Source organism: Protopterus annectens, chromosome 15.part0 (assembly GCF_019279795.1).
Source record: "Protopterus annectens isolate FY-2018-M chromosome 15.part0, PAN1.0, whole genome shotgun sequence".
Classification (NCBI taxonomy): domain Eukaryota; kingdom Metazoa; phylum Chordata; order Ceratodontiformes; family Protopteridae; genus Protopterus; species Protopterus annectens.
In genome coordinates, this window is record NC_056749.1 from 471,723,546 (window position 1) to 471,748,498 (window position 24,953).

The following is a 24,953-nucleotide window of genomic DNA, read 5'->3' on the forward strand; positions in this document are numbered from 1 at the left end:
CCTGGCCCTTACCTTGATTCCACACCTATTGTCTCAGAAGGACGGGCATCTACTCAATGTCAAGCTTCACTCTCTTCATCTAACAGCCTGGCATATTCTGTTTTGAACCATAGCAGGTCTCAGCTTCCTCAACAAGTTTTGAATGTGATTATGGAAGCCAGACGGCCTAGTACAAGGAAGGTGTACGCAGGAAATGGAAGAGATTTTTATTTTGGTGTGCAGCAAAGATTTGGATGTTTTGAGCCAAATTTGAGTGTGGCTCTTCAATATCTTACTGAGTTATTGGACAAAGGTTTGTCTTTCTCTTCCATTAAGATTCATGCTGCAGCAATTTCAGCTCACTATGATTGTGACCCACCATTGTTTTCTCATCCTTTGTTCAAGCAATTTCTTAGAGGGGCAAAGAATATAAGACCCCCACGTAGAGCTCCTACTCCTGCTTGGGACCTCAATTTGTGTTGGAGAAACTCACTCTACAACCCTTTGAGCCTGCAGCTACTGCTGAATTGAAATATTTGTCATGGAAGACTGCATTTTTGTTGGCCATTACCTCTGCAAGAAGGGTGTCTGAATTGCAGGCCCTTATGGCAGTTGAGCCTTTCTTGATTTTCCATAAGGATAGGGTATCTTTACGTACTAATCCTTCCTTTATGCCTAAAGTGGTTTCTAGTGTGGCTTTAAACCAGACTATTCATTTGCCTACTTTTTATGCAGATCCCAAAATAAGGGGAAAAGATTTTGCATACTTTAGATGTACACAGGCAGTTGCGTTATTATTTAAGCAGGACTAAGGATTTCAGGCAGTCTCAGCAGTTGTTTGTTTCTTTTGCTTTGTGTTCTCAGGGCAAGCCTGTGTCAAAACAAACTATTTCTAAGTGGATTGGGTTTTGCATTGCTTTCTGTTACTCCCATCATGGCAAAGAGATTCCAGCTGGGATTAGACCTCATTCCACTAGGGCTACTGCCACTTCTACAGCATTTCTAAGGGGTGGCAACTAAGGATATTTTAGAGGCAGCTACTTGGAGTTCAGTGCATACATTCTCTAAGCATTACCACCTTCCTCTCTACTCTAAATCTAGGGCTGGTTTTGCCACTGCTATTTTACAGGGCATGTTGTCAGCTCCTGCTTCTTTGTGATTTGCCATCCTCCCTTACCTCTGCTTTGGGATTCTACCCAATAGTCAGGACTGCAGCAATGTGAGATGAAGAACATAGTACAGTTTTGTACCTACCATAAATGTAGATGTTCGAAGATCCACATTGCTGCAGTCCAATTTTCCCTCCCTCCTTCCCCTCTGTGTTTAGGGGTGGTTGTGTGGGTGGGATTGTTGTACCTTTCTTACTTTGTATATATTGTATATATATTTGGTACAGGGGTGTTTGGTGTGTTGTTGGTTTTTGGTTTGGCCTTATCTTTTTAGGGTCTTCTGACATCTGGGGCAATAAGACTGAGGAAATGACGTCGGTCATGCGCATTTGTACTCTGACGTCCTGACGTCCGTCTAATGCGCCTCTGACCGATGTCAGCCTTATACTTTGGTATTCGGGCCGACTGGGACAGCGGACTACCCAATAGTCAGGACTGCAGCAATGTGGATCTTCGAACATCTACATTTATGGTAGGTACAAAACTGTACTTTTTTCACTGTGGTTTTCTGGGCAGGGGGTGGGGTCGGGATGTGAATATCCAGTGAGATTAGTTTATGGTCTGATCTTACCAGTGAGGGATACACTTCTGGTCTGGAGCATAGTGTCCCCATGTTGGTGATGATCAGGTCCATTATGTTTTCCCCTCTTGTGGGAGTGGTAACAAGTTGTTCCATAGCATTTGAGTTTATAAATTCTAGGAACCTTTGGGCTAGTGTTGGAGCTAGAGTAATGCTCCCAGTCTATGTTTGGGTAGTTGAAGCCACCCAATATAATGGTGTTTGGAGAGACCTTCATATTTTCCAGTATTCTCAGGAAGGCCAAGTGGGGTTCCTGTGTTTGGGAGGGTGGTCTGTAGCAGGCTATAACCTGGAAGGCAGTTTTACCCACAGTTAGTTGCACATGGATAGTCTCTGATGCTTCGTGCTGTGCCACCAACCTGGAGGTGTGGGTATCTTTGAATATTGATACTCCTCCTTTTGTGGTTCGGTCCAAGTTTTGGGGCCGAAAAGCATATTATGAGGTTTAACCTGGTAGTGCTGGGGTGCTCTCGGGAGCCTTGAACCAGGTTTCTGTTACTGCACAGATATTGATGTTCTCCATGCTAAGGAGAGTTTCGAGTGCATGCATCTTGAGGTTTAGACTTCTGGTGTTGAGTAGCATTACTCTTAGTTTCTTATCCCTTGTGATACCTATGGAGGTGGGTTTGTCTTTTGAGCCTTGCCTAAAAAGGCAATATGGGGTAGCAAGAGCCTTTGCCAATATCCGAAAGCCCAGGGGTGACAGGTGCAAGCCGTCCCTAGAGAAGCATCGTGGCTTGTCGAGCATGTCATCCCAGGCTGACAGGCATTAGAACAGAAGAAACTATGACTTTTTTTTTTTCCTCACAAGAAGAAACTGCATATAAGAGATTCATCATACTTTCACAATTTGTCAGAACAAACATTAACATATGAGCCTGACAATTCAAAATTCTGAAAATAAGTTACAGAAGTATGCATGCGTTTTTCCCCATACTTACCAATAATTTTCCTATCCTTATTAGGAAGAGTAGGATTGGAATTAACGAACTGCTAAGCTGAACTGGGATCAACTAAAGCTATAGCTGCTGTGCATACCTCTCAACCTCTTAGAGCAAGAAATCTTGACAGTCACAGATGGGGGACAAATGCCCACAAATAGGGACACATTAAAAATTGCTCTTGCAAACTTAGTAAGTTGATAGAATAGCAGGTTTTGCATTAGCATGAATTTTCTGAAGGATATGGAGTTTGAAAATCTAATGTCTGCCATTATTTTCTGAATTCGGCCCTGAGAGATTTGCCAGAAAACTAGAATTTTATAAGAAATGGACCAAAAATATGAGTCTGAAATCTGGGCAGTTGAAGGCTATGCTGCTGTCAGGTTTAGGAATAATGTATAAAAATGTAAAACACTGATCTGCCTTTCTAGGGGGACAGCTGGCTAACAATTAAGAAAATTACAGGCAACAGCAAGACACCATCTAAAGCAGACAGAACAGGAGGAATGGTTGCAGCTGCTGGAAAATCCTCCTGTAACAACTCATAATATTTTGTGTGGGACTGAGAAAACCTCAGGGTTCTCCCACTGAAAAGACTGTCACTTTCTAGCAGTAGTCTCAGAAAAAGAGAACCCCCCACAGGGAGAATCGGAAACCGAGTTGCTCTCTGAGTCTGAATCAGAAATTTGAGGTAAAAACATATCTGCCCCTGCGCCTTCCTGTTCAGAGTCAGAGTCTTGAATATCTTCATGAAAAGAGGAATCCCTCTTTATTTTACTAAAAACTACTTTTCTAGTAGGATCAGTAGCCTGAATTAAACCTTAAGCCAGACCCAGTAAACTACTCCTATACAAAGAAAATTGAGGAGGAGTAGATACATGCTTGGTTCTCTGTTTCTTTTTAACGGAAAAATGGGATCAACAATGTTACCAGTGGCAACAGCTGATTCTCCAGGGATAGGCACAGCATTGTGACACAGCAGGGAAACCTCTGTTCCCCCTCCCAGGAATTATAAGCTTGGCTCTCCCTTGCCCACCAAGCAGACCCCAACAGCAGCAGAGGATATGGCTAACCTTCGGTCCATAGTGGCTGTTGATGCTACAGCAGAGGCATTGCCAAGTTTCAGACTTTGTGATGTCATTAGTACAACTTAAATGGATTGTTAGAGTATTTAAGTTGTTTACCTCACAGACAAGAGGTGTAGGGTTTGATTCTCACTCAGGGAAATTGGCTAGGTTCAAAATGGTCCAGTAGGACAGCTAGCCTAGTACTTGTGCATGTTAGCACAAGGCTTAAAACCCAGACTGATGCCCATAAACATTAAACAATCCACTTATGGTGTACTGATAAGGTCATAAAAAGTCTGCAACATGGCATGTCTACAGCTAGTGGGGCTTAGAATTATTAGCCTGAACGTGTACCCATAAAGACTTAAAAAGAGTAAAAAAGTCACAGGCATTCAGAAGCCACGTGGCTTGAAACACTGGTATGTCCATAATCAGTCACTTGTATATATCCCATGGGCATTCACTGCAAGAGGTTTAAGGTATAACAGAGTGAAGACACTGGCAAAGTCTTTCTTGCTGTTTCTTTTTATATACACACTGAGCAAAACTGTACCCCCTGCTGCTCAAACTGGAAGGGACATTTCCTGTCCCTCTTTTATGATTCTCCCCTTCAGTGGTATTAGTGGAACCTAGAATGTGGCCCTTCCCCACATAGGCTGTTTGAAAAGCTGTTGCCAGACAATGCAGTACCAACTGCTTTCAAGATTTCAGAAAAAGTACAAATCCATTGTTTTAAATTGCCTTGAAAAATATTAAGTAACAAAAAAAATTGAAAAATATTAAGTAATCATGAAATGGGACATGGGAAAATGGTCTTCATAAATATTTATAATAAAATGGATGATGTCTTCCTTTAATGTATAAGTGCTAAAGATAAAAGATGTTGAAAGCAATCACTTATAACTCTATAAACAGCATAGATTTTATAACTATTGAAACTTCCAGTCTTTTACCGGTTCCGATGTCACTGTTAGCAAGAATTGTGGCATTATTTTCACAGACAGAAAAAAACATGGTTTTCCTGTATGGCATTTTTTGTTTGAATTCATAACTTTGATATAGTACACATCTTCAGAAAAGTCATCAAAAGACTAGGTGCGTTTGAGCAGGGCTTCAACCTACCTCCCCCCAGATTAAAGTTCTTCAGTTGATGTGTGCTGTTGAAAGAGTTATCAAAACAAGACATGTGCTGTGAACAAATCTGCCAAAGGATGAACTTTTGGTGAAGGGAAAGTCAAGAAACAGAAGTCTGACTGCAACAGAATCCTTCTCAACTTAGTAAACATAGAACATCGACTAACTGTTGTTGTTTGAGGTGCAGGTGGGAAATTCCACATCAAAGCTACATCAACTTGCCCTGCCTTACTAGTAATTTGTCATCTATTGCTTCCAGGCTATGTGACTTGAGGGCAGGGTTGCCAGATTTCCAGCACCCCAGGTAGGGACAAAAAAGAAGGTCTCTCACGGCAAGTGAAGACCAAAAAAAAAAAAAAAAAAAAAAAGGTCTTTAATGCGGAACAGAGTTCCACATTAAAGATTAAAGAACTGAGCTCACTCAGTAGCTCTGCAGGACACAGGATATAAATCAAATTTAAATATGCTTATATGCTGTTTAACTGCCTGAAGTCAGTGAACATTTGCCTATACCATATTCTCCTTGAGAACCAGTACAATGGGACTGTTCCATTCCTTATAATATTTTTCTATAACCCCAGGGTTAAGCATCTTTCATACTTCATTCTTGTTTGATGCTGGGACTCCAGTATTTAGTATTCAGTATTTAGTATTGTTTTATTTTTACTTTCTTGCCAGATAAAGTTTCTATGTTCAACAGAATTAAACTGGTTTTATCAGGCACATTTGAGAATATGTCCTTATTCTTCAGCACAAATTATTTTACTTCTTTTTACTGAAACACTGGTAGTATTTCCTCTATTTTGACTTCAGGATATGCTGCAAGGCTCACCTTCCCTTGTAGTTGTACTTACTAAAGAAACTTCAGTAGAAGATTCTCTCCACAGGTTTCCTTTCACCGGACTGTCTTACTTTGTAATTCATTTTACATATTTTTTTCTGTTACTTCAAAGGGGCTATGATTCTTTACAGCAAAGTTTACCTTTAGAGCAGATACTAATTCAATTACCTGACCTCCTGCATTGAATGCTAATTTGTTACACAGTCTGCATTTCTGTAATATATTCTCTGTTGCTCCTTCTATGTCTTTATACTCACTCTCTCACTGCAGGCATCACACTTCGTAAGTTGTTCTGCAGATCCTAAACGCATGCAATTAGACTTTTTACTGGGATAGTTTCTTCTTCACATTTCTTTTGTTATATCTAGCAAACATTGGGGGTGTGCTGCACTAAACACGGAGCTTCTCGTGTTTAATGCATTGCAGTTCCACATTCAACACAAGTAGCTCCGTGTTTAGCAGTTTTTGATTGGCTCATACGGCATATGGGCCAATCAGGTCGTAAACACGGAGCTTCGTTTAATGCGAACACAAGAAGCTCCGTGTTTAGCAATTTTTGATTGGCCCATATGCCAGGTATACGGGACAATCAAAAAAAAAAACAAAGCGGAGGCTAGCCGGGATTTAAACCGGCAGGGCGGGACTCAGGATCAGGCTGCTGATCTCGGGACAGTCCCGCCCAAATAGGGACGTCTGGCAACCCTGCTTGAGGGGAAAATCATTTAATGAGGGACAGCCTTTAGAAGCCACAAGAACATGAGGTGTGGTGTTCTGAAACGGGACTCTACAGGAATACAGCAAAATCCTGTACAACTGGAGGCAATTTAATGACTGAAAATGTTTCTAATGCTTAAAATCTAGTTCAAGGCCTGTAACTAGATGCTACACATTTTAATGCAACTTCTGAAGAAGGCAATAACCTGGTTCCAACTCTGTGACCACCGCTATGAATTATCTTTGTCCAAAACATACAGCCCAAGTGATGCAGCTCAGCAGGATATGTTTTACACTTTAAAAGTCTCGTTCAGCTGCGATTCAACTACAACATGAATCCTCACAAGACTGAGTGTATACCATTTTTTAATTTAAAAAAGTGCAAGTGAAAATAGACAATTTCTATCAGTGCTATAACACATGGTTTCATTAAATTCTAGTGCTGTATTTATTTTCCCTGCTGCAGCAAGAACAAAGAATTTGATAAGTTTATTTAATATTGATTCACTAACTTTGGGAATAGGATAATCTGGGATGGTAAAAATATGCTAGGCAGTTGCAGAAACTGAACATCTCAATTCCACTAGAAGCTTGACCATCAGATGGTCTCCAGCAGGGCTTCCACCTATGTGATCTCTTAACATGTCAGTATGAGGCAACAGTTATTACTTTACTAGGCTACAGCTGAACAGATACAGCAGAAGCCAAATCATTCTGTTTTAGCAAAACATAAAAGTTGGCAGTATTTAATAACAGTGATACTATTAAGAGATTTGTAAAATCTTTCATTGTGAAACTGTACAAAATATACATGCATGCGGTGTGATATTTCATTTATTTTGATTTGTACAAAAATGGATCTTCTGTTACAATTGTTTCAAAGAAAAATATCTTCACTGAGGAGTCTGGTAGTACATATTGCACAACCATACTGCTAGCAGTTTATATCCCACCACAGAATTAGTGACTATGACTGAAATTTAAACCTGCTGACACTTGAATTTAGTATTGTAATGGAAGAGAAATAGGTTATGTACTCACCATAACGTTTCATGTGAGTTGTTCCATCTCGCCTTCATTCTCCACTGATAGGTTCGGAGCTGCTCCGACAGCCGTTAGCAAAGCTCAAGGTTTACCAGTAGTTCGAGACCTAGCCCCTTATCCCTTGATGTACTGCTGGAATTACCTTAGATCTTGTTTGCTGCGTGTACCATATCCCTGTACGAGAACTACTCTCCCAAGAGAGGAAGGATTGAATAACCAGGATGAGACCAGCCTCTTGGTCAGCTATCAGTCAGGTGGGGGATGGAGGGAGGGACATAAGAATGAAGGCAAGATGGAACAACTCACATGGAACGTTATGGTGGGTACGTAACTCATTAATGTGAAGTTGTTCAATCTCGCTGTTCATTCTTCACCGATGGGGTAGCGTCCCTAGCACCCTCAAATTCGGGTGGCTCATGGGAGTACATTCTTCAGGAGAGTAGACCTAAAGGAAGCCCTGTTCTTGGAGGCCTTATCAACTTTGTAATGAGTGATAAAGGTATGAGGTTTAGACCAAGTGGCTGCAGCACAGATGTTATCAAGGGGCAGTTTGGCTCGGACTGCAGAAGACATAGAAACTGCTTTGTTAGAATGAGCTTTAATCTTGTATAGTAAGAGCATAGCAGCTGAATAAACAAAAGTGATACAATCAGCCATTTAGAAAGTGTTTTAGCCACTGGTCTACCTTTTCTGGCTTCAGAGAAAGACACAAAGAGCTCGTCTGATTTTCTAACATCTTTTGTTCTATCCAAATAATAACTGAGCTGTCTGAACATCGTTTGTGCAGCATATACTCTAGTTTGTTGGAAAGGTTAGGGAAGAAGACTGGCAACTCAATGACTTGGTTGGTATTAGATTCTGAACAAACTTTGGGCAAAAAAGAGGGATTTGTACTAAGAGATACTCTTAGCATGAAAAATCAAATAAGGGGGGCTGACAGATAAGGCCTGAAGTTCTGACACTCTGCGGGCAGAAGAAATATGGTTTTCCATGATAAAACTCTGAGATCACAAGATGATGCTGGTTCAAATGGGAGAAGAATTATATGAGACAGCATAAAGTTTAGATTCCAAGGAGAATAAGGAGTTTTCACTGGAGGCCTCATGTGAAAGGTTCCTTTGAGAAAGGCCTTGGACAACTTGTGGGACATTATGTTCAGCCAGACCATTCTAAGATGAAAATTAGATATAGCAGCCAACAGGACCCGAACTGTAGCAGCTGCAGCTCCTTTACTAAAAATCATAGTCAAGAATTCTAAAATGGATGACAAAGGGGCTTGATAAGGATCAATGTTCTGCTTAGAAGCCCATATGGAACATCTCTTCCACTTAGTAAGATATAATCTTCTGGTGGACAGCTTATGGGAAGACAAGAGGGATCTGCCTTGTCTCATCAGAAAGATCACGAAGCCTGGCTATGAGAGGAACTGGAGCAGCCAAGCTGTGAGATTCAGTGACTGCAGTGAAGGATGGAGGTCCCCCAACGGATGTGTCAGAAGGTCTGGAACTGGGTCCAGAAACCATGGATCCTCCAATAGATGATGAAATGGGAGCCAAATCTGCTGAGGCCAATGAGGGGCTATAAGAATGCTGGTCCTCCCCAGCGACATTGCTTTCTGTAGAAGTCTGGGTATTAATGGGATTGGTGGAAATGCATAGACGAGACCCGGGGGCCAATCGTGTACGATTGTGTCTTGGGGGCTCTCCCAGAGGGGGAATCAGGGCAAAGTAGCTTCTGCATTTTGTGTTGATGTGACTGACAAACAGATCGCAGCAAGGCTGGCCCCATTTCCGGAAAATTCTGTTCGCAATTTCTTGCTTGAGGGACCACTCGTGAGGCAAGAAGATTGCTCTGCTTAGTTTGTCTGCTATCACGTTGGATCTCCCCGGGATGTGTGTTGCCAACAGTAAGCGCAGGGAGGAGACAGCCCACTGCCGAACTCTGAGGGCTTCTTGGAAAACTGGGTAAGACTTGGTCCCACCTTGCTTGTTCAAGTACCAGACTACTGACATATTGTCTGTCTGAATTGCAATCTTCCCTAGAGGAAGAGAGTCCTGGAAGTACTGCAACACGAAGTACTGCTCTCATCTCCAGGACATTGACATGCAGATGTGACTCTTGATCCGTCCATGTGCCTTGTGCAGTCTTTCCCTGAAAATGCCCACCTCCCACCCTATCAGGGAAGCATCCGTGGTCACAGTGGCTACTGGAGGGGGTTGTACAAAAGGGCATAGACGTCAACCACCACTAGAGATCTCTCTTGCAAGAGTTCATAATTAAAATCATGTGATTCATTAAAAGTTCCTCATAATCCATTGAGTGAACAGCAGCCATTGAAGAATTCACATCTGCATCCTTGCTAATGGCATGGCCAAGATCGCTGCAGTTATCAAACCCAATACTTTTAAAACTTCTGCGGCTGGTGCTCTGTCCTTTTGATACTAATGAGCTGACCTGCTGGCGAAGAAGAAAGACTCTCTCGAATGGTAGTCGTAAAGTGGTGGTTGAAGTGTCTAACTCTGCCCCTATAAAGATGATATGCTGCAATGGCAATAAGGCAGACTTTTCTGAGTTGATTGTAATGCCTAAGTGATTGCAGAGTGTCAGTGTATTCTGTTGCCTGACTCAGTTGATGCCTGGTGGTGGAGGTAAGGAGCCAATCATTGAGATATGGAAACACCTGGAATCCTAGACACCTTAGGTGAGACGTGACCACTGCCATGCATTTGGTGAACACTGGGGGCTGTAGTAAGACCAAAGGGCAGGGCCCAAAATTTATAATGATTGGCTTCCAGCCAGAAATGCAGATTATCTCTGGATGGCCTGGCCATTTTTATGTGGTAGTATGCATCATTGAGATCTATCGAGCATATCCAATAGCCTCTCCCTAAGAAGGGGAAGTATAGACTGTAGCGTGACCATCCGGAACTTCTCTTTCTTGACAAATTGGTTGAGTCTGCTGCGGTCCAAAATAGGTCTCCAGTCCCCTCTTTTCTTTGGAACCAAAAAGAATCTTGAGTAAGTTCCGGATCCTATCTGGTCTGCTGGGACTGGCTGGATGACCCTTTTTTATTTTTTTTTTTTCTTATAGCAACTTGCAGACCTCTATAGTTGCTTGTTCCCTGTAACTGGGTGGAATGTCCGGGATTCTCCTTGGGGATGTTGGTGGAGTGGAGAACGGTATGAAATACCCTCTGGAAATAATACTTTGTACCAGATGTCGTTTGTCATATCTCACTAGGCGTCTGTGATCGAGGACAAGTGACCCCTGACTGCCTTCAGAGCATGACAGTCGGGTCTCCCTTCAGGAGCGCTGATAGAGATCACTTCTCGGGTCAGCCGTCACCCTGGTGCTGTGGACCCCCTCTGCCGCGAGGGCGGCGTCTTCCATTATTACCCCCTCCTCTGCCCCTAGAGAGAGGTTCACCACATGTGCCCTGAAACTCTCCTTGGGCTTTTCAGAACCACATCTTCCCATCCCTCTGGCTTTTGGGATAAGGCCGCATAGGGGTGGAAAAGCAGACTCCGACGGCAGACAGAGTCTTTCCCTCCTGCTCACACCTGGTGAGAGCTTCCTTCACTTTGGGCCCAAAAAGAGATGAGCCATCAGTAGGGGTGTTGACAAATGAAGATTTAAAGGGCTCTGTGAAGGAACACAAGCACATCCAGGAATGTCTTCTCAGAGCAACTCCTGTACCCGCTGCCCTACTCATGCCATCGGCTGCATATATGAGCCGCATAGACGAGTTCACAATGGAATTTAGGGTAGCAAGCTGGGCGACAACTTTGTCGGAAGCCCCTGCAGCTACAGCACCCTGAAGAGCATCTCCCAACTCCTTAAGGAGATCTCTTTGCAGTCTGGTGAAATGGGTCAAATAGTTCAGGAATCGGAGTGTAAAAGTTGCTGAACTAAACATGCATTTCCCGTATCGATCCATGATCCTAGACTCCCTGTTAGGAGGATAGTTTGACGAGGAAGTCTGACATTTCCTTCTTGGTGGCCGCAGCCACCACGATGGCATCAACAGGGACTCCCTTGGTCAAGAAGGTTTTATCCACGGGGTCAGAAATAAACTTGTTAGGCCTCCGAGGGACAGGTTCCATGGACTCCGGTGACTCCCATGCCCTCTGAGACACCAGCTGCATGAGCTCATCGAAGGGCGGAGACACCCAAGAGGTGGAAGGTTGAGACCCGAAAGCCTTCAGGAGAACTGACTCATCCTCAGTAGGGCTTTTGGACTGCCAATCGCCCCTCTGCCTAAGGATCTCAAGTATCTCCGCAAAGGAGATGTTTTCAGAGGGGGATTGTGGGGACCCTTCTGGCTCATCCAAGTCAGTGTCAGATGTCAGGGACTCCTGTAGGGATTCCAAGTGTCTCCTCTTATACAATCTCTTCCTGGGAACCTCCGCAGTGGGAGCCTCTGGGGAGGTCTTGGAAAAGCAAGGGGCGCCCTGTTGGGGCTACCTGAGGCTCAGGGTCTCTACACTGGGCCTGGACGATGGAGGCAGAAGCGGACACAGGTGCTTTGGGGGAAGAAGAGGCCAGACCTGGTGTCAAGGATGTCTTTGGGGACAAGCTCTTCTCATGGCTTCGAAAGCATCACAGCTTCGATGAGGAGTCGACAGACCTGAAGGAGCCACCAGCCCCTCCCACACCGAGGCCGTGGGCTCTGAGCCGGGGGTAGGATCTGAGCTCATCCGACCCGAGGCCCCGAGAGGAAGAGTCTGCACCAACAAGTCTGTGTGACTATCCTCCCCGGACCCGACAGGAGAGTGTCTGCTCCAAGAGTCCCCGGTCGGCGCCGAGGACGTCAGAGTAGATGGAACCAATGACACCAGAGCAGGTCTCTGCTCCAAAGGCTCCACAATCAGCAGGTCGGCCCCGTCCAGCTCTGAAGATCCGGTATGGCTCTGAGGAGGAGCAGTCAAGTCTTGGGTGGTGGTCTTCTGTTCTGACGCTCTGGTTGGAGCCGACAACAATTTAGCAAGGCCTGGTGCACGCAAGAGTTTCTGCACCAATCGGTCCATATCCATATGGCTAACAGAAGACCTCGAGGAGTGCACCAACTGTGCAGATTGGATGAGTGGAAATGCAAGTCTCTCGGAGACCGGCTCCAAAATGAAGAGAGACTCTGCTCCAAGAACTGTGGAGCCGAAGTCTCGGGATCCTCCACTTTCTTAGACATTTTTGATTATTTAGATGCTTTGGAATCTGTAGAGGATTTGCTGGCCCCATCCTGGTCACTCAAAGCTTCAGCAAAAGGATGCTTCAGCAAACCCCTATCCACAAGCTTCCCTTTCCTCTCCAAAAGAACCCTTGCAGAAAAGGAATGGCAAATGCTGCAGGACTCCTGCAAGTGCCCTGCACCTAGACAATAAATGCACTGAACATGCCCATCAGTGAGAGACATCCTTTGCCCACAGTCTGGACATTTTTTGAATCCAAACTTGGGGTGTTTGTCTTTTTTCTGAGACATATTAGAAAAAACTTTAGGCTTAATTCTAAACAAAACTCACATAAGCCTAAATACAGCCTAAAGGTAATATAACCAACTAGTATAAAACGCACTCTAAACTATGGCCCAGAGAAAACAGGGCTAAACTATGTAAATATCTATCTCTAAATACACACTCAATATACACACTATTAATGCAATTAACTTTAGAGAAATGGACACACTCTAAGTATTAGTAGAACAATGCACTCTCTAAATAACTAGGCCCAACACAAGGCCACTACAACTATACTAAATAGTAAAGGCACCTATGTAAGGTTGAAGTAGAAAGGGCTACAGTAGCTATATCAATGCTATCTAAGTAATTATTAGAAGAAAAGGTATGAAAAGACTTGTGAAAAGCGATTACTTTCTCAATAAAGGCTCGAGCGAACTGAACCACTGAGATCCGTGCTGCGGCAAGCTAGATCTGGGGTAATTCCAGCAGTGCATCATGGGATAAGGGGCTAGTTCTCAAGCTACTGGTAAACCTTGAGCTTTGCTAACAGCCATGTCAGAGCTGATGGATCGGCTCCGAACCCATCAGTGAAGAATGAACGGTGAGATTGAACAACGTCACATTACTTGTTTTGGTTTTCAAGATAAAGCTTCCCAATCCTGTAGAAAAGGACACTTCTGAAATAATATACCCAGTGCATTAGTAATGAACATATTGCAACAGCAGCCAACCTACAGTGGAAGTTAATAAGCAGATTGTTTAGCTGATAACTATACTCGGCCGATAAAGTGCCAAGCGTGGCATCTGCAAACACAATTAACTGTAAAACATTCTTAATTAGTTCACCTGCACATTCCTTACAATACCTGAGTGATCACTGCAAAACCAGACTCAACTGAGACTTCTAAATATACAGAAAGAAGAGTAATATATAAACTGTCTGGTTCAGCTGAAGGTATTACACAATGTATTGAGTGAATTATGAACTAGAGGTGAAAAGAACCCTCGGTCCCTGTGGGTGATTACCAAGTAGTGAAATGTTACAGAAACTGCATGGTGCCAGTGAACCTTTTTCGATGATGCATCAGTCAAGAAGGGGGCAGACAGACCTAATGGCTGAGATATGATAAATTACAGATAATTCAAATGCTTGTGAGATTCTGGGGAAGCAGTTAACATCTATACCTCTACAAAGCCCAAAATCGTGTGCAATTTTTAAATATTAATCTAATTCACTTACAAAACCTGTTCTATTAACTTTTTATCAGTATGCATTTTTTTGAACAATAAGTACAAAACTTGTGATGAGCATTACTGACTAAATGTAATACTCGGTGATTTACCAGAACATCTAAAATTTTGTGTGGAACAGGGAAAAAATATGAGACACAATCAGGGAAGTTTCTAAAAATCAGGGACAGTTCAGATGTATGATCACATTTCCTTTTTATGACAAAGAAGTATGCCCTGTATGCAGAATCCTCTAGCAAACAGTTCTACATGATTGTTGATCTAAGGCCTCTTGTGAAAAGGGACCAAAAATAGTTGAAGACATTAGCCAAAATTATGGGTCAAGAGTTCAGTCTTGCATTAAAAAGAACACTGAGTCTACCTGAAAATATTCAATGTACTTATCACATTCATTCTGCCCACTAGTACAAGAGGGTCATATCTAACATTCCTATAGGTTGTAACTGTAGCAATACCATGCAGGATAGTACAGTTGTATATTTATCATAACAGTAAATGTCCAAACAGATCAAAGTTGCAGTAGCGTAAAGCTATACGGGATATACCCTGTCAAGGACGTACGTCTGGCCAGTATAAAACAGATTTTGTTGCGCCTCCATGCACACTGTACATATCAGTCAGTATAAGGGTATGCTGGTATAAAAGGAGACATATGGGTGCCAAAAATCAGTGTGTTCATTCCTTTCACAAAGGGAGGCTGTAAAATGAAAAACACAGCCTTAGTCCAAATTTGGAAATGTATGTACTGAGAGAAAGAAGGAAATGGACAAAGGGATCCCCACCATGGCCAAAGAACAGAAGAAAGAATAGGATTTATAGGCAGCAAAAAGGGAGTAAAATGAAATAAATAAAATGAAAAGGGTGATTGTGGTGGGAGGTTGTTAGTACAACGACCGTAATCTACTGGAACATTTACTGTTGTGGGAAGCTTACTTGCACAGCTGTATTATAGTTCATAGAAGATTATTAGGCTAATGGCTTAAGAGTCCTTACAAGCTTAGCCATTACTACCTGAATTTTACCCAATTTTCAGTCCCTAAGGGCTAGAGGATGGCTTAGGTTTGTGCCTATTTTACAGACTGCCCCTGTCCATAAGGAACATGGACACCACCCCAGGCGTGAATTTGATTCCCCATCCACGGATCCAAACTGCGTTTGAAGAGGGTCAGGAAAGGGCTCTGCTTTACGTGACTAGGAAGCCTGTTCCAGAGAAGAGGTAATCTCTTAAGACACATCTGTTTCTCAAGCATGTTTTCTTTGTGTGTCAGACTAGGTCTAGATCCACACATTGGGTGAACATTGTGCAGTTTGTCTTGTGATGTGTAACAGTTCCATCAGAGCTGGATTTGTGAGTGCATTGTAGGTTAGGCATTGCTCACCCCTTGATAGTCTGTAGGAGACAGAGTAAAGGGATAGGGCTTTTAGTCTGTCTATATAGGACATGTTGTTTATACCCTGTAGTTTGTAAGGAACCTCTGATGCCTCTCCAGCTGTTGCAAGTGCCTGGTCAAGTGCATTCCAAATGGTGCATTGTACTCTATTATCGGTCTGAGGATGATCAAGTACAATGGGAGTATAATTTCCTTGGATCTGGATCCCATGTCTTTACTTATAAGCTGTGCCACATAGAAGGACTTCCTCACCACTGTGGACACATGGTTCTCAAATTTCAGGCTATCTGTGCACCTATATCACCTCTGAGTCCACTCTTGGGGGAGGGGTGTGCCACTAATGTTGTAATTTGCAGGGATATTTGACTTCCCAAAGGGTATAATTATGGATTTTTTTTTTAAATTTAGTTTTAGGCCACGGCTCTGGCACCAATCATTTGTCTCAGTCAGGCCCTTCTGAAGGATATCTACATCACTGGCGGATTCATTGATAGCCCACAGTTTGCAGTCGTCTGCAAACTTAGTCTGCCAAAGGCCTTCTACATTAGCCTTGACTTCAGAGAAATATATTTTGAATTGGAGAGGCCCCAGCTGTAAGCCCTGTGGCACACCACTAGTAACTGTCCTCAAACAACATGTGTCCTGTCTGTGTGCTATTTGGCTATCCATCTGGTGATGTAGGGATTTATGCCCAGTTTTGTGAGTTTATCTATAATATGTAAGTGGGGAATTGTGGCAAATAGCTTAGCCAGTTCAAGGTAGGCAGTATGCATTGTTTTACTCTCATCCAGTCATTGTGGGTGACCAGGCATGGACCTGCCCTTGATAAAGCCGAACTGGGTTTGATCCAGTGTTTGGAGGTTTCCTATGTCATTATCAGGTCCCAGATTTTTCTTTGCATGGCCTTACATACAAGACTAGTCAAACCTTTGGGTCTGTTGCTGGTCACCCTTCATGCAGAGGGATGACTGTTACTCTTCTCCACTCCACAAGGACAAAGACAGTCTGGAGGCTGTGGTTAGATGGAGATCCTAGTGGGCCTGATAGGTCCTGTTTCAAGTTATTTAAGAGACATCCAGGGATATTAGGACCCAGCAAAGCTCATGTTTTAGCTTTAGAGGGTACAGTCGTGACCTGTCCTTTGATAATAACTGGTAGAGGAATAGTGGAGGGTATTTCTTGGGTGGTAACCCGAGGTGATAGGGAGATGAAATTTCAGCTGAATTTATTGGCCGGCAGATTTGCTATATCTTCTGGTTGAGTATGGGTGACTCCGTCCACAACCAATACCACACATTGTTAGGTGTTGCCCTTAAGACTGTTGACATAACTAAAAAATGCCTTTTGGTTATCCTTAACTTGGGAGGCTATTTTTGCCTCAAAACTTGCTTTTGAAGACTTGGCTAATCCCCTTATTTGTTTGTTTAAACTAATGAAGAAGTTTTTGCTTTGTTGTGTACATTCTCTCTTACTTCTAGACTGGATTTTCTTTCTTTTTTGGTACAACCTTATTTACAACAGGGGTCCACCAGGGTGGCTTTTTGCGGTTTGTCCTAGGTTTATTTCGGTCTGGTACTGCCTTTTCTATGAAGTTGTTTATATGATCATGTAGGGCTTTTGTATATGCCTCCACATAGGCTTCTGTGTTTTCAGGGTTTGGGGAAGTTTGGAAACTAGCTATGCTGTCACTTAATAGGAGGAAAATTGCCTTAGAAAAGTTCTTAAAGATTATGGGGTTATTTCAAGCGAGACCACTTTATCTGATCGAATCAGTGAGGACATCACACCTGAGAGGGGGTGCAGTGCTTTCCCATATTGTGTGTACCAGATCTAGGACATTTGCACCCTTAGTGGGAGTGAAGATTAGCAGTTCCAGGGCATCTGCATTGACAAAGTCTAGAAATCTTTGACCTGCACGTTACTGGTTGTGTATGATTCCCAGTTAATAGACGGGTAGTTGAAATCAACCAGGAGTATGGTATTGGGCTGAATGGTAAATGATTCTAATTAATTCATGTATGGGTTTCCTGGTTCATGGTGGTGGAATGTAGCTAGCAAGCATATGGTAATGGATTTTTCCTAGAGTTAGTTGGACATGGAGTAGCTCAAGTATATCATATTGTTTGACCAGCTTTCAGATGTGCTTATCCTTTATGTGGATGGGTACGCCTCCACTTTTTGCACTTTCACGTGTAATGGGTGATCAGAACATGTGAAGGAAATTATAGGCATGAACTGCCAGGGTGCTTCCCATAGCTTTGAACCACATTTCAATAACTGCACAGATGTCAGCATTCATCTGGGCAAGGAGTGCTTCCAAGGAGTGTAGTTTCTTGTTGACACCCCTAGCACTGAGACGTAATACCTTTTTCTTATCCGGAGTAGATTTTGCAGTGTTGGAAGATTTGTCTGTTTGACAATGCCTAAAAAAGGTAATATGGAGTAATGTCTTCTCCAGTTTCCAAAAGCTTAATGGTGACAGGTGAAGACCATCCCTAGCACAGCAGTATGTCCTTTCAATCTTGTTTTCCTAGGCTGACAAATACTGGACTCCTTTGGAAAGGTACTAGTAGCTAAGCCAATTATTAAAGTCAATCATGTTCTGTTGGTATTGTGACATTGTCCTTTGTGAGAGTAGAATGATGATCAAATCTAGGCTCATGCCTGCCCATGACATGGATTCTGAGAGCAAAATCATGTCTCTCTTCATAATAGTCTAGGGAGGTATGTCTCAGGTCATTTATGCCCACGTAGACTGACTGAGTCATATTGGTACTTTGGGTTTAGTGATCTGAGTGCTTGCATGATCTGATGAATCTTGGCCCCTGACAGACAACTAACTATAACCTTATCCAGCCTGGTGAGAGGAACATCAGTGTCTCTCACAATGGAGTTTTGTATGACCAAAATATTGGGTTGTGTGGTGTTATGCCTTATGGGACTAGTAGATGAGACACAGATGTGGTTTTATGTGTTGTGGTGGCAGTTGTCTTGTTTGTGTGCATGTGGAGTTTCTGATGACTGCATCTGGGAAGCCTTTGAGGTTTGGGTAAGTTGCATGTGAGCAGCTCTGCATATGTAGGTCTATGTGTCTGGTAATTTGTAAATGCAGTGTGTGTGTGTGTGTGTAGCTGACAGCTTGTTTCTTGTATTTTGTGTCTGTATGTGAGAGTCTTGTCTCCAGGGACATTGTATAACTACATTTTTCACTTACTGTATTCGTCTGTTTCAGAATTAAGTAGTTGTCAGTGTCAGTTTGTATATCAGGATGCCAAACTAGAATCAGACATAGCAGGAAAGTGCCTATTGACAGTGGCAGGTGCTTAATATATGCTTTACAAGGGAAAAGAATGTGATTGTTTGCAACTGAACAAGAGTTGAGTGCTTACTTAGTGTAATCAACAGCTAACCTATCCGGCAGTGCTGCCCATTGCGTAAACCAGTTGCTGCTGAAGCAGCAGTAGTTCTGACTGCTGAAATAATTTCATCTAGAACTAATTAAATGCAGCAGTACTGCTCAACATGTAAACTAGTTTCTCCTTGAGTAGAGTGAAACTATGAAAGATTTCAGAGGTAGTTTTTAAAGGGAAAGTATAACTTCTAGTGATTGCATATATACAGGGCACTACTAACTGCCACTGCATGAAGGAAATGCAGGCCTTTTATAGAAGCTGAAAAAAAAAACAAGTTTTAAACTTGGTATATCCACAGATCAATCAGGTAAGCACACAGTAAACTTTCTACCAGCAGTTGCCAGCTCAGAAAGGTGAAATCAGCCCTCAGGCCACAAGAGTGCAGACTTTTATCCTCTTAATGTAAAATGACTGGTTTCGAGCCCAAATGTAAATAGATGCCTAAAAGAACTGAAAAGAGCAGATACAATGTATTTAGAGTACTACAGTTGGAGAACAGCAGCCTTTACAGCAGTGGAAAATTGCAACATAAAAATCTTAAGCAAGTGAAGGAAAAAATAATAAATAGCACAGACGTACTTGAGAATGCAGTGTGAACAAGCAATACAAAGGCAAAATAATACTTGATCTTGTTTTTCTTGCCAAGGATGGCTTCAGATGCGAGCAAAATCTCCCAAACTCTGAGGTGGTGTTGCCAAGCAAAGAGTAGCTCTAAATGACTAAGGCAAGACTCAAGCAAACACGAGGCTTATACAGAAGCGGGAAAAAAAAGTTTTAAACTAGGTATGCCCACAGACAAACCAGGTAAGCACACACTAAGCTTTCCACCAGCAACTCCCAGCTCAGACAGGTGAAATCAGCCCTCTCTTGCCATGAGTGCAGACTTTGACCTTCTTAATGTAAAATGACTGATTTGGAGCTCAAGTGTTAGGGAACCACAAAACAAATGCCTAAAAACAGGAGATAAGTGTATTTAGATTATTATAAATGTAGCACAGCAGTGGAAAAATTAAACTTAAAACTATAAGCAAGTGCAGGAAAAACAATAAATAGCTCAGAAAATGGCTACTATGGAAGTAATCACTTGAACATCTACTGTTATGGTAATTTCACTTAGACAACTGTACTATGTTCATCATACTGATTACTGCTGCAGTAGCATAACTTATATAGGTAGACTGCCCTTGCTGACAACATTCGGGAGGTGGAAGGAGGAGGGTCCAGAAGCCCCTGGAGGATGGTCCTAGCAAAGCCTGATCTAGGCCTAGAGAAGGTATTGTGCTTGTAGTGCTTTGTGAAAGTATGTACAGTGGATCATGGTGCTGCTTCTAAAATACGTCTAGAATCCAACCCTTTCCAAAAAGCCATAGATTAAGCCAAGGCCCTAGTAGTGTGAGCCTTGACCCCGAAAGGAATTAGTTTTGTTGGGGTTAGAATAGTAAAATGTAATAGCCTGAAAGAGCCATTTGGAAATATTCTGTTTTAACACAGGTTGCCCCGTCTTCTTACCCACAAAGTGAACGACTAATCCGAAGATCTGAAAGATTTGTTACTGTCAGGATAGTAAAATTCTGCATTCCTTCACTCCTTAAGTATGTACACACTAGACGCATATGTGAAGAATCATACATGTCTTACTACAGTACACATGGCTGGAAAAGGAGGAAAAAGGTTACAGGGGATTAGGATGAAAACCCACTTTCAAGGGGTTTAAGGAATCTTTCCCTAAAGACGTACCATAGCTACGGCCAGCTTGTATGTGTAGTGCATTACTCCTTGACCTAACCTGGAAGTTATATGTGGCATGATGGATTTAGCATGAAGAAGGAGAGTCAGGAATCGGAAGAGGTCTGAAATGAGGTTTGGGTCCCTGATTTAAGGATGGGGAGGGCCATAATTGAGTAAGCTTGGAAAGTCTGAAAAAAATGGAGGAGGTAAGGTCCACTATTTGCAACATAATTACTTTAATCCCAGAATCATTTGAGAAAAATATTTTAAGTATTTGGCAGATTCTGGTCTTCTCAAAAGCATAACACTTCATAGGCTCAAAATGAAAACATAATGCCATAGGGTGATGCAAAGAAGCTGAATACTTGGATGGATATGAAAAGTTATCTTTAATACCACCTGGGCTATTTCTTCCAGGTAGCACAAGTTGCTGGAAATAACCCAAGTATATTCCTAGAACTCTCTACTGGTTGTATTGGTGGGGCTGCAAAATCATCTTTTGCTACCACCCCAACACTTAATTTTGTAAGTCAAGTACATAGCTTGCAAAATTCTAATTATTTTCCACTTGTTGCTAATGAATACCCTTTTGCTTGTTCTTTTCAAAAATACTATAACGTTAAATTTGTGTAAAGATCAGTCTACATGCCAGTATACTTTATGTTCTGTTTTAGACACCAATATACAACTGTAAACTCTGAACATTTAAAGCATGACTGAAGAGAAACTTTCAAGAGTATTCACTATTAAAAGACTGCATCTGAACAGGATGACCTGCAGAAACATTAGTGTTTTTCTGTTTCTTTATAAATTCATTTAGCTAGCTCTCTCTTAGCCCCTACTGATTTTCAAATGATGTATCCTTTGACTTGAATGTTTAACTACAAAATTCCATTCTGTTTCAAACGTCTCTGAGAGCAAGTTCTTAACATTTTCTTATGGACTTATCCAAAAGCTAGTATTTTAACACCTTTATCAAATTCTGTTGCTCAAAAATATGGAAGAAGCTGTTTTGTTTTACCTTTTCTTCCTGAATTATACAGTGACCGAAGACACCTGCTGTATTGACAGTATCCAGTCAGACACTACCTTTGTATACATCCCCCCCAAAAAATTAAGGAATCACAAGTTCAGAAAAGAAAAACAAAATCTGCAATACTAGTAAACCTCTACTGCAGAAAGTCCAGAGCTAGCTTCTCGTTACAGAAGACTGCTATGCCACAAACGTGCAAAATCAAGCCTGTAGGACTCCTTATTAGTGCAGTTTTTGTCCATGTCATTCAGAAATTTACATCTGTGATCCATTCAGTCACTATTTATCCTGTTTAAAATTCTGACCAATTTGACAGTAAATAAAATTACTTAATGACTTACAATTCTTACAGAACTGAACCTGATGAATTAAGTGTGGTAACTTGTGACATGTCATGCTTTGGTAAGGAAGAACTGCAGAAGGTGTGTGGCTGTTAACATAGCATTCCTAGATTAATTCAAGCCAAGTGCAGGTGTGAATGCACATTTTCTAGTTTCTACACTACTTAAATGGTAGACTTCCAACAATTTGTGAAGGTTATGATGCTTACTCAAATGTTATACAAGTTTTGTGCTCTTTAAATGTGATTTTTTTATACTTTTCAAACCATGAGGAATAAATGTAGACTGCTGCTGCAGTTTTATTCACTGGTACATGTATGTGTGGGTGAAAATGCTGTATATACTTGTATGATTTGAAGTCATTTGACTATTAAACTAATTAACTAGACTAGTATGATTGACGTTAAGGTTTGTTTTGATAACTAAAATACTTATATTTCAGATAACTTATAATGCAGTTTTAATATTATAAATGCAGTAAAATGTTATAAAAATGCCTAAAATGTCTTTGTATCACAATGGAATTGAATCTGATGTTTTTTTTTCATTATTTTAACTTTGAGGGTCTCATAAATGCATTCAGATTTTTACTGAAGTAATTCAGTCAGAAAATGTATATCACTAATCAATGACTATGGACTAAATCAGCTCCATGTAAACTTGAACATGAAATATTCACAAATTTTAGAGATTCAAATACCTCTTGAGGTGTAAGAAACCAGAATAAACAAATAAGTTTTATATATATATATATATATATATATATATAGAGAGAGAGAGAGAGAGAGAGAAACAGAAATAAACTACTGCATTTCCAGTAAAGACAGCAGAAGTACAGAATTGTGAAGGAAATAGCAAAACTTTACAGGTATATGATCTTACCTATTCTTCCTGGTGGACCTGGTAAACCGGGATTACCTTTACGACCTTCTGAAGGCAGGCCTGGTGCACCAGCTGGTCCTGGAGGGCCTGGGGAGCCAGACAGTCCAGGTAAGCCCCTTTCACCTTTTATTCCTAGAAAACCGGGATTTCCTGGAGGGCCAGATGCCCCTGTATCTCCTTTTGGTCCTATTAGATACAACAGGCATTGATACCAAGATCTGAATACAAAATGGTGTCTTTATTCATTGTATTTAATTTGCCAGCATTTTACCTGGAAGTCCTGGAAGACCTGGTGGACCTGGTCGCCCAACACCTGGCTGACCTAAAAGCAAATTCAAGAAACAGGTTGTCAAACTGTTGTCTTGTCCTTATTTGCTTGAAAAGGAAGTCAATGTGTGTTTACTTTTAAACATTAGAATATAAAAACTGCTGTGCTGCTGTTCTGACCTGCTTCCCCCTTTTCTCCTGCAGGTCCTGGAATGCCATCTTGACCCGGCTGTCCTTTTTCTCCTGGAGGACCTGGTATACCGGGTCTTCCTGCAGTGCCTACAACAAAGATTGAGTCGGTGTCACAGGAACAAACTTACTTCATCTTTGTATCCTTTGGTATTGTAAATTATTATACATACAACTATCAGAAGGGAATTAAGTCATTATAAGCAACCTTTTAATAAAAATTACTCCCCAGCATCTGCATCACTACCTTTTGAAATATGAAACTCTCCTTTATAATAAGGACACATTGTAATAAGTTCAAATTGTAAACAAGTTAAAACTGGAACCTGCTCCCGAAATACCTTTTGTGTTCCAACAAAGATGTGCTCTAATTTTTAACAGTATATTTCCACTTGAAAAAATGCACTCGCCTTTAAGAATACATTTTTACTTAAAAACATTGCTTTCTAAGAAAATTTTAAACTAACAAAGCAAAGCAGCTAAGCAAAGTTACATCACAGTATATGTTGTAAAATTAGGTCTTTAAAATGTCTCAATCAGACTTCTCAAAACTTTACGTTATTTTGACAAAGTCTTTCCCGATCACTGACGTGCTTCCATTCATACTAATGAAGACATGTTTATAAAGTGAGCAACAGGCAGTACATTCATCTTCAATATCAGGGATATGAAAAGCTTATGGGTTTATCCCCACAACAAACAGATGAAGGCGTACTACAGCTTCAGTGGGTGCGGGCATGGCAGATGAGAGAGCGAGAAATAATACTTTTGAGATTCTTTTAGAGGACACAGTACACCAATGTTATCACTTCCCTGAGTTGGTTGTAGATGAACACAGATCTTATGCCACTTGTCAATGAAAAGCTGTGGAATTTCTGCTGTGCCCTGATCAAATTTTCACTGGTCTGTTTAACTACTACCTCGGGTCTAACCTGAGAAAGGGGGATGTGAACAATTTCCCAAGACATGGCAGCTAAACTGCATACCACTCAACTAGCAAGGTAACAAAGCAAATGTCATTATAGACAATTATTCTCCAGTATCAAAACATAGAAATTAAGAGAATACAATTCAGGAACACAGTAGCAGGTTGACAAAATGCAAAACATCCAGGGCAAAGCCAGATTTGTGAAAGAAACTGTCAGTGCCACATAGCCGAGTACTTCAGCATGCTTACCCGAGAATCTGCCTTTTAGACGACAAGGAAGAATCCATGAGAGTGCAGTTATTCATGAAGTTTATACTGATGGCTGGTATTCTTGAATTTATATGCAAAAACACAGCTTTAAACATGCTTACAATTGAAAGGAATGGCTATCAGCTGCTTTAAGGGAAAAAAACACAGCAACCATGGAAGGCTTTCAGCTGAAGATTTTACCTGAATTCTGTGTGGCACTTTGTAGCAGAAGATGATGCTGACTGAAGTATTTGAGCTGAGGTTATATTTCCCATAACCGCTACTTTCCTGTATAGGGACTGAAAGGTCAAGTTTGCATCTCCACAAACATAAGATTTAATGGCAAGTGAATCAGGGA

The 24,953-nt window shown here is 41.6% G+C and overlaps 1 protein-coding gene across 4 annotated transcripts in view; it reads right to left on the reverse strand.

Moving 5' to 3' along the window:
* COL4A5 (collagen type IV alpha 5 chain) overlaps nucleotides 1–24,953 on the reverse strand; it is a 3,591,008-nt gene that overhangs the window by 460,705 nt on the left and 3,105,350 nt on the right. For all 4 annotated transcript variants that reach the window (XM_044057208.1, XM_044057205.1, XM_044057207.1 and 1 more), the window contains 3 exons: nucleotides 23,410–23,508; nucleotides 23,234–23,284; nucleotides 22,963–23,148 (listed from right to left, as the gene is read on the reverse strand). In XM_044057208.1, coding sequence (XP_043913143.1) covers nucleotides 22,963–23,148; nucleotides 23,234–23,284; nucleotides 23,410–23,508 — 336 coding nt within the window. The remainder of the gene's footprint in view (nucleotides 1–22,962; nucleotides 23,149–23,233; nucleotides 23,285–23,409; nucleotides 23,509–24,953) is intronic.